Below are 14,383 nucleotides of genomic sequence, written 5' to 3'. Positions count from 1 at the left end.
CTGTTCAGTCTAGAAGTTAAACCTGTTCAGTCTAGAGGCTAAACCTGTTCAGTCTAGAGGCTAAACCTGTTCAGTAGAGGAGTTAAACCTGTTCAGTAGAGGTTAAACCTGTTCAGTAGAGGTTAAACCTGTTCAGTCTAGAGGTTAAACCTGTTCTTAGACAGCTTTCTGGCTATAAGTGTCAGATTATGATCAGACAGCCCAGTAACCATATTGAATGATTTCGTCACTCTCTCTGGTTTATTACTGAACACCAAATCAATCTGTGTTTTAGAGCAACAAGTCACCCTGGTTGGCCCTTTAACTAGCTGTGTAAGGTCAAAGGTAGTAGTGATCCGATTGAGGGTTTTCCTACAAGACTTGTCTTCATAATTAATGTTGAAATCTCCCATTAAGATGAACTTTTTCCCAAAATCACATTCCCTAAGCATGTTATTAAACTGATCAAAAACCACACTTTTGGTGGAAGGTGGCCTATACATTCCAATGAGGGTAAAATACATTTGGGGAGACAGTGTAACGTTCAGGCCGATACATTCTAGTTCATTATCACATGACCACTCAATTTGTTTACATCAGATATGTTCTTTAATGTAAATCATCACACCCCCTCCCTCCTCTTCCTCCAATCCCGTCTCTCCTGAAAACATTGTAGCCAATCACAATCAAAGCAGCAGATAGAGAATTTTTATGGAGTCGTGTCTCTGACAGGCAGAGGAAGTCAAGGTTGGAGTCTGTGAGTAGATGTTGAATTTGATCACTTTTTAAAATGACACTATGAATGTTCAAGTGCCCCCCACCCCCAGTAGTCCCTTGGGCTTGGTCACATACAGATGGTTAGCAGATGTTATTGGTCACATACAGATGGTTAGCAGATGGTCACATACAGATGGTTAGCAGATGTTATTGGTCACATACACATGGTTAGCAGATGTTATTGGTCACATACACATGGTTAGCAGATGTTATTGGTCACATACAGATGGTTAGCAGATGTTATTGGTCACATACAGATGGTTAGCAGATGTTATTGGTCACATACAGATGGTTAGCAGATGTTATTGGTCACATACACATGGTTAGCAGATGTTATTGGTCACATACAGATGTTTAGCAGATGTTATTGGTCACATACAGATGGTTAGCAGATGGTCACATACAGATGGTTAGCAGATGTTATTGGTCACATACACATGGTTAGCAGATGTTATTGGTCACATACACATGGTTAGCAGATGTTATTGGTCACATACAGATGGTTAGCAGATGTTATTGGTCACGTACAGATGTTAATGTGAGTGTAGCGAAGTGCTTGTGCTTCTAGTTCCGACCAATTTCACAACAACTACCTTAAACACACAAGTCTAAAGGAATGAATACGAATATGTACATGTAAATACACGGGAGAGCGTTGGACAGGCGGCAGGATGTTGGGCTGCATCCTGTCGGGCTGTATCACCGCCTGGTGCGACAACTGCTCCGCCCACAACCGTAAGGCTCTCCAGAGGGTAGTGAGGTCTGCACAACGCATCACCGGGGGCAAACTACCTGCCCTCCAGGACACCTACACCACCCGATGTCACAGGATGGCCATAAAGATCATCAAGGACATCAACCACCCGAACCACTGCCTGTTCACCCCGCTATCGTCCAGAAGGCGAGGTCAGTACAGGTGCATCAAAGCAGGGACCGAGAGACTGAAAAACAGCTTCTATCTCAAGGCCATCAGACTGTTAAACGGCCACCACGAACATTGAGTGGCTGCTGCCAACACACTGACTCAACTCCAGCCACTTTAATAATGGAAATTGATGGAAATTTATGTAAAATATATCACTAGCCACTTTAAACAATGCTACCTAATGTTTACATAACCTACATTATTCATCTCATATGGTATATACTGTACTCTATATCATCTACTGCATCTTTATGTAATACATGCATCACTAGCCACTTTAAACAATGCCACTTTGTTTACATACCTTACATTACTCATCTCATATGGTATATACTGTACTCGATACCATCTACTGCATCTTTCCTATGCCGTTCTGTACAATCACTCATTCATATATCTTTATGTACATATTCTTTATCCCCTTACACTGTGTATAAGACAGTAGTTTTGGAATTGTTAGCTAGATTACTTGTTGGTTATCACTGCATTGTCGGAACTAGAAGCACAAGCATTTCGCTACACTCGCATTAACATCTGCTAACCATGTGGATGTGACAAATAACATTTGATTTGATTTGAGATGCAATAGATGGTATAAAATACAGTATATACATGTGAGATGAGTAATGTAAGATATATAAACATTATTAAATACAGTATATACATGTGAGATGAGTAATGTAAGATATATAAACATTATTAAATACAGTATATACATGTGAGATGAGTAATGTAAGATATGTGAACATTATAAAATTGGCATCTTGATTAAAGTGGCGAATGATTTGAGTCTAATGAGTTGAACGTATTGGAGGCTGGCGGTCGAGGCTCCACAGTGTGAACAACCATTATTATCTCATCAATGGACAACAGATGTTATTGATAATGAGTTACACTTTGTGTAGAAGGTCATGTTATTACAGCTACGGTCCAGCTGGAGGGGTTGAGTAGCACTTCTGTTATAGTACCTGTATAGTACCTGTACCTGTATAGTACCTGTACCTGTATAGTACCTGTATAGTACCTGTATAGTACCTGTACCTGTATAGTACCTGTACCTGTATAGTACCTGTATAGTACCTGTATAGTACCTGTATAGTACCTGTACCTGTATAGTACCTGTACCTGTATAGTACCTGTATAGTACCTGTATAGTACCTGTATAGTACCTGTACCTGTATAGTACCTGTACCTGTATAGTACCTGTACCTGTATAGTACCTGTATAGTACCTGTATAGTACCTGTACCTGTATAGTACCTGTACCTGTATAGTACCTGTACCTGTATAGTACCTGTATAGTACCTGTATAGTACCTGTATAGTACCTGTACCTGTATAGTACCTGTACCTGTATAGTACCTGTATAGTACCTGTACCTGTATAGTACCTGTACCTGTATAGTACCTGTATAGTACCTGTATAGTACCTGTACCTGTATAGTACCTGTACCTGTATAGTACCTGTATAGTACCTGTATAGTACCTGTACCTGTATAGTACCTGTACCTGTATAGTACCTGTATAGTACCTGTACCTGTATAGTACCTGTACCTGTACCTGTATAGTACCTGTATAGTACCTGTACCTGTATAGTACCTGTACCTGTATAGTACCTGTATAGTACCTGTATAGTACCTGTATAGTACCTGTACCTGTATAGTACCTGTATAGTACCTGTACCTGTATAGTACCTGTACCTGTATAGTACCTGTACCTGTATAGTACCTGTATAGTACCTGTACCTGTATAGTACCTGTATAGTACCTGTACCTGTATAGTACCTGTATAGTACCTGTACCTGTATAGTACCTGTACCTGTATAGTACCTGTATAGTACCTGTACCTGTATAGTACCTGTACCTGTATAGTACCTGTATAGTACCTGTACCTGTATAGTACCTGTATAGTACCTGTACCTGTATAGTACCTGTACCTGTATAGTACCTTACCTGTATAGTACCTGTACCTGTATAGTACCTGTACCTGTATAGTACCTGTACCTGTATAGTACCTGTATAGTACCTGTATAGTACCTGTACCTGTATAGTACCTGTGCCTGTATAGTACCTGTACCTGTATAGTACCTGTATAGTACCTGTACCTGTATAGTACCAGTACCTGTATAGTACCTGTATAGTACCTGTACCTGTATAGTACTTGTTACTTCGTGTAGAAGTACTTGTTACTTGTGTGTTACTTGTGTAGAAGGTAGTGTTATATATGCATATACTGTACTCTATATCATCTACTGCATCTTTATGTAATACATGCATCACTAGCCACTTTAAACAATGCCACTTTGTTTACATACCTTACATTACTCATCTTATATGTATATACTGTACTCGATACCATCTACTGTATCTTGCCTATGCCGTTCTGTACCATCACTCATTCATATATCTTTACCATTATTATCTCATCAATGGACAACAGATGTTATTGATAATGAGTTACACTTTGTGTAGAAGGCCATGTTATTACAGCTACGGTCCAGCTGGAGGGGTTGAGTAGCACTTCTGTTATAGTACCTGTATAGTACCTGTACCTGTATAGTACCTGTATCTGTATAGTACCTGTATAGTACCTGTATAGTACCTGTACCTGTATAGTACCTGTACCTGTATAGTACCTGTACCTGTATAGTACCTGTATAGTACCTGTATAGTACCTGTACCTGTATAGTACCTGTACCTGTATAGTACCTGTATAGTACCTGTACCTGTATAGTACCTGTATAGTACCTGTACCTGTATAGTACCTGTACCTGTATAGTACCTGTATAGTACCTGTACCTGTATAGTACCTGTATAGTACCTGTACCTGTATAGTACCTGTACCTGTATAGTACCTTACCTGTATAGTACCTGTACCTGTATAGTACCTGTACCTGTATAGTACCTGTACCTGTATAGTACCTGTATAGTACCTGTATAGTACCTGTACCTGTATAGTACCTGTGCCTGTATAGTACCTGTACCTGTATAGTACCTGTATAGTACCTGTACCTGTATAGTACCAGTACCTGTATAGTACCTGTATAGTACCTGTACCTGTATAGTACTTGTTACTTCGTGTAGAAGTACTTGTTACTTGTGTGTTACTTGTGTAGAAGGTAGTGTTATATATGCATATACTGTACTCTATATCATCTACTGCATCTTTATGTAATACATGCATCACTAGCCACTTTAAACAATGCCACTTTGTTTACATACCTTACATTACTCATCTTATATGTATATACTGTACTCGATACCATCTACTGTATCTTGCCTATGCCGTTCTGTACCATCACTCATTCATATATCTTTACCATTATTATCTCATCAATGGACAACAGATGTTATTGATAATGAGTTACACTTTGTGTAGAAGGCCATGTTATTACAGCTACGGTCCAGCTGGAGGGGTTGAGTAGCACTTCTGTTATAGTACCTGTATAGTACCTGTACCTGTATAGTACCTGTATCTGTATAGTACCTGTATAGTACCTGTATAGTACCTGTACCTGTATAGTACCTGTACCTGTATAGTACCTGTACCTGTATAGTACCTGTATAGTACCTGTATAGTACCTGTACCTGTATAGTACCTGTACCTGTATAGTACCTGTATAGTACCTGTACCTGTATAGTACCTGTACCTGTATAGTACCTGTACCTGTATAGTACCTGTATAGTACCTGTACCTGTATAGTACCTGTACCTGTATAGTACCTGTACCTGTATAGTACCTGTATAGTACCTGTACCTGTATAGTACCTGTATAGTACCTGTACCTGTATAGTACCTGTACCTGTATAGTACCTGTATAGTACCTGTATAGTACCTGTACCTGTATAGTACCTGTACCTGTATAGTACCTGTATAGTACCTGTATAGTACCTGTACCTGTATAGTACCTGTATAGTACCTGTACCTGTATAGTACCTGTACCTGTATAGTACCTGTACCTGTATAGTACCTGTATAGTACCTGTACCTGTATAGTACCTGTACCTGTATAGTACCTGTATAGTACCTGTATAGTACCTGTACCTGTATAGTACCTGTACCTGTATAGTACCTGTACCTGTATAGTACCTGTATAGTACCTGTACCTGTATAGTACCTGTACCTGTATAGTACCTGTATAGTACCTGTACCTGTATAGTACCTGTACCTGTATAGTACCTGTATAGTACCTGTACCTGTATAGTACCTGTACCTGTATAGTACCTGTACCTGTATAGTACCTGTATAGTACCTGTACCTGTATAGTACCTGTACCTGTATAGTACCTGTATAGTACCTGTACCTGTATAGTACCTGTATAGTACCTGTACCTGTATAGTACCTGTACTTGTATAGTACCTGTACCTGTATAGTACCTGTATAGTACCTGTACCTGTATAGTACCTGTGGTCCTTCTGTAGCTCAGTTGGTAGAGCATGGCGCTTGTAACGCCAGGGTAGTGGGTTCGATCCCCGGGACCACCCATACGTAGAATGTATGCACACATGACTGTAAGTCGCTTTGGATAAAAGCGTCTGCTAAATGGCATATATTATTATTATTATTATTACCTGTATAGTACCTGTACCTGTATAGTACCTGTATAGTACCTGTATAGTACCTGTACCTGTATAGTACCTGTACCTGTATAGTACCTGTATAGTACCTGTACCTGTATAGTACCTGTACCTGTATAGTACCTGTATAGTACCTGTACCTGTATAGTACCTGTATAGTACCTGTATAGTACCTGTACCTGTATAGTACCTGTACCTGTATAGTACCTGTATAGTACCTGTACCTGTATAGTACCTGTACCTGTATAGTACCTGTACCTGTATAGTACCTGTATAGTACCTGTATAGTACCTGTACCTGTATAGTACCTGTACCTGTATAGTACCTGTACCTGTATAGTACCTGTATAGTACCTGTACCTGTATAGTACCAGTACCTGTATAGTACCTGTATAGTACCTGTACCTGTATAGTACTTGTTACTTCGTGTAGAAGGTAGTGTTATTACAGCTACGATGTAGCTGGATGGGTTGAGTAGTACTTCTGGTGTTATATTCTGTTGGGTACCTACAGTGATGTACCAGGTGTTGTGGTGTTATATTCTGTTGGGTACTTACAGTGATGTACCAGGTGCATTTGCTGTTGGGTTTGTAGTGGCTGGGGAAACCTTCACTGCCCACGAAGCCTGATTCAGTCACCAAGTGACCTCCACAGTGGAAGATAGGCCTGAGAGAGAGGGAGCAGGAGGGAGAGGGAGCAGGAGAGAGAGAGCAGGAGAGAGAGAGGGAGCAGGAGCGAGAGAGAGAGAGAGGGAGCAGGAGAGAGAGAGAGAGCAGGAGAGAGAGAGAGAGAGAGAGAGAGAGAGAGAGAGAGAGAGAGAGAGAGAGAGAGAGAGAGAGAGAGAGAGAGAGAGAGAGAGAGAGAGAGAGAGAGGAGAGAGAGAGAGCAGGAGAGAGAGAGAGAGAGAGAGAGAGAGAGAGAGAGAGAGAGAGAGAGAGAGAGAGAGAGAGGGAGCAGGAGAGAGAGAGAGAGAGAGAGAGAGCAGGAGAGAGAGAGCAGGAGAGAGAGAGCGAGAGAGAGAGGGAGCAGGAGAGAGAGAGAGAGAGAGAGAGCAGGAGAGAGAGAGAGCAGGAGAGAGAGAGAGAGAGAGAGAGAGAGGGGAGCAGGAGAGAGAGAGAGAGAGAGAGAGCAGGAGAGAGAGAGCAGGAGAGAGAGAGCAGGAGAGAGAGAGAGGAGAGAGAGAGGGAGCAGGAGAGAGAGAGAGAGAGAGGGAGCAGGAGAGAGAGAGAGAGAGAGAGCAGGAGAGAGAGAGAGAGAGAGCAGGAGAGAGAGAGAGAGAGAGAGAGAGAGAGAGAGAGAGAGAGAGAGAGAGAGAGAGAGAGAGAGAGAGAGAGAGAGAGAGAGAGAGAGAGAGAGAGAGGGAGCAGGAGAGAGAGAGCGAGAGAGAGAGGGAGCAGGAGAGAGAGAGGGAGCAGGAGAGAGAGAGAGCAGGAGAGAGAGAGAGAGAGAGAGAGAGAGAGAGAGAGAGAGAGAGAGAGAGAGAGAGAGAGAGAGAGAGAGAGAGAGAGAGAGAGAGAGCAGGAGCAGGAGAGAGAGAGAGCAGGAGTGAGAGAGAGCAGGAGAGAGAGAGAGAGAGAGAGAGAGAGAGAGAGAGAGAGAGAGAGAGAGAGAGAGAGAGAGAGAGAGAGAGAGAGAGAGAGAGAGAGAGAGAGAAAGAGAGCAGGAGAGATCGTGGGAGGAGACAGAGAGAGAGAGACGTTAAATTCTACAACCGCCTAAAAGGAAGTGATTCCCAACCATCCATAACAAAGCCATCACCTACAGAGAGATGAACCTGGAGAAGAGTCCCCTAAGCAAGCTGGTCCTGGGGCTCTGTTCACAAACACAAACACACCCCACAGAGCCTCAGGACAGCAACACAATTGACTGACCCAAACTTAAGGAAAGTTTTGACTATGTACGGACTCAGTGAGCATAGCCTTGCTATTGAGAAAGTCCGCCGTAGGCAGACCTGGCTCTCAAGAGGAAACAGGTCTATGTGCTCACTGCCCACAAAATGAGGTGGAAACTGAGCTGCACTTCCTAACCTCCTGCCAAATGTATGACCATATTAGAGACAGATATTTCTCTCAGATTACACAGATCCACAAAGAATTCGAAAACAAACACATTTTTGATAAACTCCCATATCTACTGGGTGAAATACCACAGTGTACCATCACAGCAGCAAGATTTGTGACCTGTAGCCACAAGATGAGGTCAACCAGTGAAGAACACACACCATTGTAAATACAACCCATATTTATGTTTATTTATTTTCCCTTTTTGTACTTTAACTATTTGCACATAATTTAACATTTGAAACGTCTTTATTCTTTTGGAACTTATGTGAGTGTAATGTTTAGAGTAATTTTTAAAAATTGACTATTTAACTTTTGTTTATTATATATTTGACTTGAATTGAATTTGAGATCCATTATATTATTTCTCTTTTCTGTGATTAAAAATGAACCGATCCATATGGCATGTTTTTATCATTTTAGAGAAAACGAGTTCAGAAGTCGCTACTACTACTACTACTACTACTGCTACTACTACTACTACTACTACTACTACTACTACTACCTCTACTACTACTACTACTACTACTACTACTACTACTGCTACTGCTACTACTACTACTACTACTACCGCTACTACTACTACTACTACTACTACTACTACTACTGCTGCTGCTGCTGATACTACTACTACTACTACTACTAAGGTAACTCCTTTCAGCATCAACATTCTGGGGCCAGAACCCCTCTCTAAACACACTGAAACCCCCGGCAACACAGACCCACTCTGTTCTCAGACGCTGGGAAGGGCCTGTGAACTCACATAAGGGAGTGTTTTTATAATGGTAGGCCCAAACCTGAGCAGTAAAGACTGATAATATGTATGTTGGAGCATAGTCAAGCATAGGGCGGCAGGGTAGCCTAGTGGTTAGAGGGGAGGGGCGGCAGGTAGCCTAGTGGTTAGAGGGGAGGGGCGGCAGGGTAGCCTAGTGGTTAGAGGGGAGGGGCCGCAGGTAGCCTAGTGGTTAGAGTGTAGGGGCGGCAGGTAGCCTAGTGGTTAGAGGGGAGGGGCGGCAGGTAGCCTAGTGGTTAGAGTGTAGGGGCGGCAGGTAGCCTAGTGGTTAGAGGGGAGGGGCGGCAGGTAGCCTAGTGGTTAGAGGGGAGGGGCGGCAGGTAGCCTAGTGGTTAGAGGGGAGGAGCCGCAGGTAGCCTAGTGGTTAGAGGGGAGGGGTGGCAGGGTAGCCTAGTGGTTAGAGGGGATGGGCCGCAGGTAGCCTAGTGGTTAGAGGGGAGGGGTGGCAGGGTAGCCTAGTGGTTAGAGGGGATGGGCCGCAGGTAGCCTAGTGGTTAGAGGGGAGGGGCGGCAGGGTAGCCTAGTGGTTAGAGTGTTGGACTAGTAACTGAAAAGGTTGCAAGTTCGAATCCCCGAGCTGACAAGGTACAAATCTGTCGTTCTGCCCCTGAACAGGCAGTTAACCCACTGTTCCTAGACCAGTTAACCCACTGTTCCTAGACCAGTTAACCCACTGTTCCTAGACCAGTTAACCCACTGTTCCTAGACCAGTTAACCCACTGTTCCTAGACCAGTTAACCCACTGTTCCTAGACCAGTTAACCCACTGTTCCTAGGCAGTTAACCCACTGTTCCTAGACCAGTTAACCCACTGTTCCTAGACCAGTTAACCCACTGTTCCTAGACCAGTTAACCCACTGTTCCTAGACCAGTTAACCCACTGTTCCTAGACCAGTTAACCCACTGTTCCTAGACCAGTTAACCCACTGTTCCTAGACCAGTTAACCCACTGTTCCTAGACCAGTTAACCCACTGTTCCTAGACCAGTTAACCCACTGTTCCTAGACCAGTTAACCCACTGTTCCTAGGCAGTTAACCCACTGTTCCTAGACCAGTTAACCCACTGTTCCTAGACCAGTTAACCCACTGTTCCTAGACCAGTTAACCCACTGTTCCTAGACCAGTTAACCCACTGTTCCTAGACCAGTTAACCCACTGTTCCTAGACCAGTTAACCCACTGTTCCTAGACCAGTTAACCCACTGTTCCTAGACCAGTTAACCCACTGTTCCTAGACCAGTTAACCCACTGTTCCTAGACCAGTTAACCCACTGTTCCTAGACCAGTTAACCCACTGTTCCTAGACCAGTTAACCCACTGTTCCTAGACCAGTTAACCCACTGTTCCTAGACCAGTTAACCCACTGTTCCTAGGCAGTTAACCCACTGTTCCTAGACCAGTTAACCCACTGTTCCTAGACCAGTTAACCCACTGTTCCTAGACCAGTTAACCCACTGTTCCTAGACCAGTTCACCCCACTGTTCCTAGACCAGTTAACCCACTGTTCCTAGACCAGTTAACCCACTGTTCCTAGACCAGTTAACCCACTGTTCCTAGACCAGTTAACCCACTGTTCCTAGACCAGTTAACCCACTGTTCCTAGACCAGTTAACCCACTGTTCCTAGACCAGTTAACCCACTGTTCCTAGACCAGTTAACCCACTGTTCCTAGACCAGTTAACCCACTGTTCCTAGACCAGTTAACCCACTGTTCCTAGACCAGTTAACCCACTGTTCCTAGACCAGTTAACCCACTGTTCCTAGACCAGTTAACCCACTGTTCCTAGATCAGTTAACCCACTGTTCCTAGACCAGTTAACCCACTGTTCCTAGACCAGTTAACCCACTGTTCCTAGACCAGTTAACCCCACTGTTCCTAGACCAGTTAACCCCACTGTTCCTAGACCAGTTAACCCACTGTTCCTAGACCAGTTAACCCACTGTTCCTAGACCAGTTAACCCACTGTTCCTAGGCCAGTTAACCCACTGTTCCTAGACCAGTTAACCCACTGTTCCTAGACCAGTTAACCCCACTGTTCCTAGACCAGTTAACCCCACTGTTCCTAGACCAGTTAACCCCACTGTTCCTAGACCAGTTAACCCACTGTTCCTAGACCAGTTAACCCACTGTTCCTAGACCAGTTAACCCACTGTTCCTAGACCAGTTAACCCACTGTTCCTAGGCCAGTTAACCCACTGTTCCTAGACCAGTTAACCCACTGTTCCTAGACCAGTTAACCCACTGTTCCTAGACCAGTTAACCCACTGTTCCTAGACCAGTTAACCCACTGTTCCACTGTTCCTAGACCAGTTAACCCACTGTTCCACTGTTCCTAGACCAGTTAACCCACTGTTCCTAGACCAGTTAACCCACTGTTCCTAGACCAGTTAACCCACTGTTCCTAGACCAGTTAACCCACTGTTCCTAGACCAGTTAACCCACTGTTCCTAGACCAGTTAACCCACTGTTCCTAGACCAGTTAACCCACTGTTCCTAGACCAGTTAACCCACTGTTCCTAGGCAGTTAACCCACTGTTCCTAGACCAGTTAACCCACTGTTCCTAGGCCGTCATTGAAAATAAGAATTTGTTCTTGACTGACTTGCCTGGTTAAATAAACGTAAAATAAACACGCAAGTTTTGAGTTTAGTTATTTGTATGTATGGTATACATCATCCAGCAAAATGCTAACTTGCAGGTTCCTTCTCAACAATAAGAAATAATAAAATATCAGAATACCAACATAAAGTAAATGTCTCAGTGGAAAAAAATAAACATTTTAGCATTCGTATAATACAGGAAGTGACAATTTATCGTGTAATATTTAAAAGTTTTAATCGTGTAATATTTAAAGGTGTACTGGGGAAGGAGGATGGGGGACAGTGTATAAACTGAGCACTATAATAAGAGTCTGGTAGAAGCAGTTGTGACGCGTGTGTAGTATACTGTGTGTGTGTGTGTGTGTGTGTGTGTGTGTGTGTGTGTGTGTGTGTGTGTGTGTGTGTGTGTGTGTGTGTGTGTGTGTGTGTGTGTGTGTGTGTGTGTGTGTGTGTGTGTGTGTGTGTGTGTGTGTGTGTGTGTGTGTGTGTGTGTGATGTGGCACAGCTTTAACACGAGAGTGTGTGTTGACCAGCTGGCGGACAGCGTCGACCTGTCCCTGTCCCAGGTTGTAGTCCCCACCTGCTTCAAGGAGATCGACATCATCCCAGTGCCCAAGAAAAACAAGATGACCCCCTTCGTGCTCATCCCGGTCATCATGAAGCGCTTCGAGAGGCTGGACAAGACCCACATCAATGCCAGACACACTGGACCCACTACAATTAGTCTACCATTCCATTAGTCTACAGATCCACCGAAGATGCCATTTCCATCGCTATTCACACGGCCGCTACACATCTGGACAAGAGGAACACCTATGTGAGAATGCTGTTCATTGACTACAGTTTAACAATCAACACTATTGTTCCCTCCAGGCTCATCACCAAGCTCAGAGCCCTGCGTCTGGACACCAAGCTCAGAGCCCTGCGTCTGGACACCAAGCTCAGAGCCCTGCGTCTGGACACCAAGCTCAGAGCCCTGCGTCTGGACACCAAGCTCAGAGCCCTGGGTCTGGACACCAAGCTCAGAGGCCTGCGTCTGGACACCAAGTTCAGAGGCCTGCGTCTGGACACCAAGTTCAGAGGCCTGCGTCTGGACACAAAGTTCAGAGGCCTGCGTCTGGACACCAAGTTCAGAGGCCTGCGTCTGGACACCAAGCTCAGAGGCCTGCGTCTGGACACCACGCTCAGAGCCCTGCGTCTGGACACCAAGTTCAGAGCCCTGCGTCTGGACACCTCCCTCTGCAACTGGACTTCCTAGACTTCCAGACGGGTAGACCACAGGCTGAGAGGATTGGCAACAACACCTCCTCCACACTGACTCTCAACACAAACACAGGAGCCCCCCCCAGGGATGTTTCCTCAGCCCTCTGCTGTAGTCCTTGTTTACCCACGACTGTGTGGCTTTTTGCACGACACCAACCCTATCATCTAGTTGAACCCTATCATCTAGTTGAACCCTATCATCTAGTTGAACCCTATCATCTAGTTGAACCCTATCATCTAGTTGAACCCTATCATCTAGTTGAACCCTATCATCTAGTTGAACCCTATCATCTAGTTGAACCCTATCATCTAGTTGAACCCTATCATCTAGTTGAACCCTATCATCTAGTTGAACCCTATCATCCAGTTGAACCCTATCATCTAGTTGAACCCTATCATCTAGTTGAACCCTATCATCTAGTTGAATCCTATCATCTAGTTGAACCCTATCATCTAGTTGAACCCTATCATCTAGTTTGCTGAGGACACCACGGTTTATTAGGCCTGATAACAGACAACGACAAGTCAGCATATAGGGAGGGGGTGGTTTCAGTTCCTCTGAGTCCATGGACCGACAACACCACCCACTGTTGTCAAGAGGGCGCAACAGCACTTCCTGCCATGAGCTGTTCTCTTCCTTACCGTCGGGTCGAAGGTCGGATACCAACAGGCTCAGAGACAGTTTCTATCTACAAGCCATCAGACTGGTGAACACTTGAACTGGACTCTCTGCACGCACGCACGCACGCACGCACGCACACACACACACACACACACACACACACACACACACACACACACACACACACACACACACACACACACACACACAAACAGGTATATTTTACAGCAAGCCCTCAGGCTTCAAACAACTTTAATGGATCTGATCTGTTGTAAAAGACATCAGTGTGTTCCAACATACTGTGCTGTATACACAAAATCATATCCCAGTCAACACTTCTTTATTTTTTATCCCAACCCCCAGAGCTTCAGTTTATAGTTCAGAAATGTTGTGTTTCCCTCCCTGACCCGCGTCCCTCCTCCAACCATGTTCCACTTCCAGACGCAGGCCCTGACAGGGCTGCTTTGTGTTCAAAGCCACACTGAGTGGTCCAATGTCCTAAATATCTCAAGTGGTCTGGTCACTCCCTTCTGCCGTGCCAAGCTAAATAAAACAGTCCACAAGCATCTGTTTGTCAAACCTGCGCTAACGTTCCACTGCTCTGTATCTCGTGTGGTGGTTTTAGTGAAGTGGGTAGCGAGAAGCGGCCGTCACAAATTCGGCGGAGAGTCAAAGTTCTGATGATAAAGATCCAAAATCCCATAGTTCCGTCTGGACCATTGAGGCTGAAAGGGATCGGATGAAAAGTGGTGCACTAGGAAGCAGGGGGGGCCACAGACACACAGCAGAGACTAG

General features: G+C 44.4%; 1 protein-coding gene across 3 annotated transcripts in view; it reads right to left on the bottom strand.

The window, feature by feature from the left end:
• Positions 1-14,383, bottom strand: part of pcolceb (procollagen C-endopeptidase enhancer b) — a 30,381-nt gene that overhangs the window by 15,055 nt on the left and 943 nt on the right. For all 3 annotated transcript variants that reach the window (XM_046329725.1, XM_046329727.1, XM_046329726.1), the window contains exon 2: positions 6,810-6,918. In XM_046329725.1, the coding sequence (XP_046185681.1) occupies positions 6,810-6,918 (109 nt within the window). The remainder of the gene's footprint in view (positions 1-6,809; positions 6,919-14,383) is intronic.

The sequence above is a fragment of the Oncorhynchus gorbuscha genome, linkage group LG25, assembly GCF_021184085.1.
Source record: "Oncorhynchus gorbuscha isolate QuinsamMale2020 ecotype Even-year linkage group LG25, OgorEven_v1.0, whole genome shotgun sequence".
NCBI classification, from domain to species: domain Eukaryota; kingdom Metazoa; phylum Chordata; class Actinopteri; order Salmoniformes; family Salmonidae; genus Oncorhynchus; species Oncorhynchus gorbuscha.
This window is presented reverse-complemented; position numbering and strand designations above follow the sequence as displayed.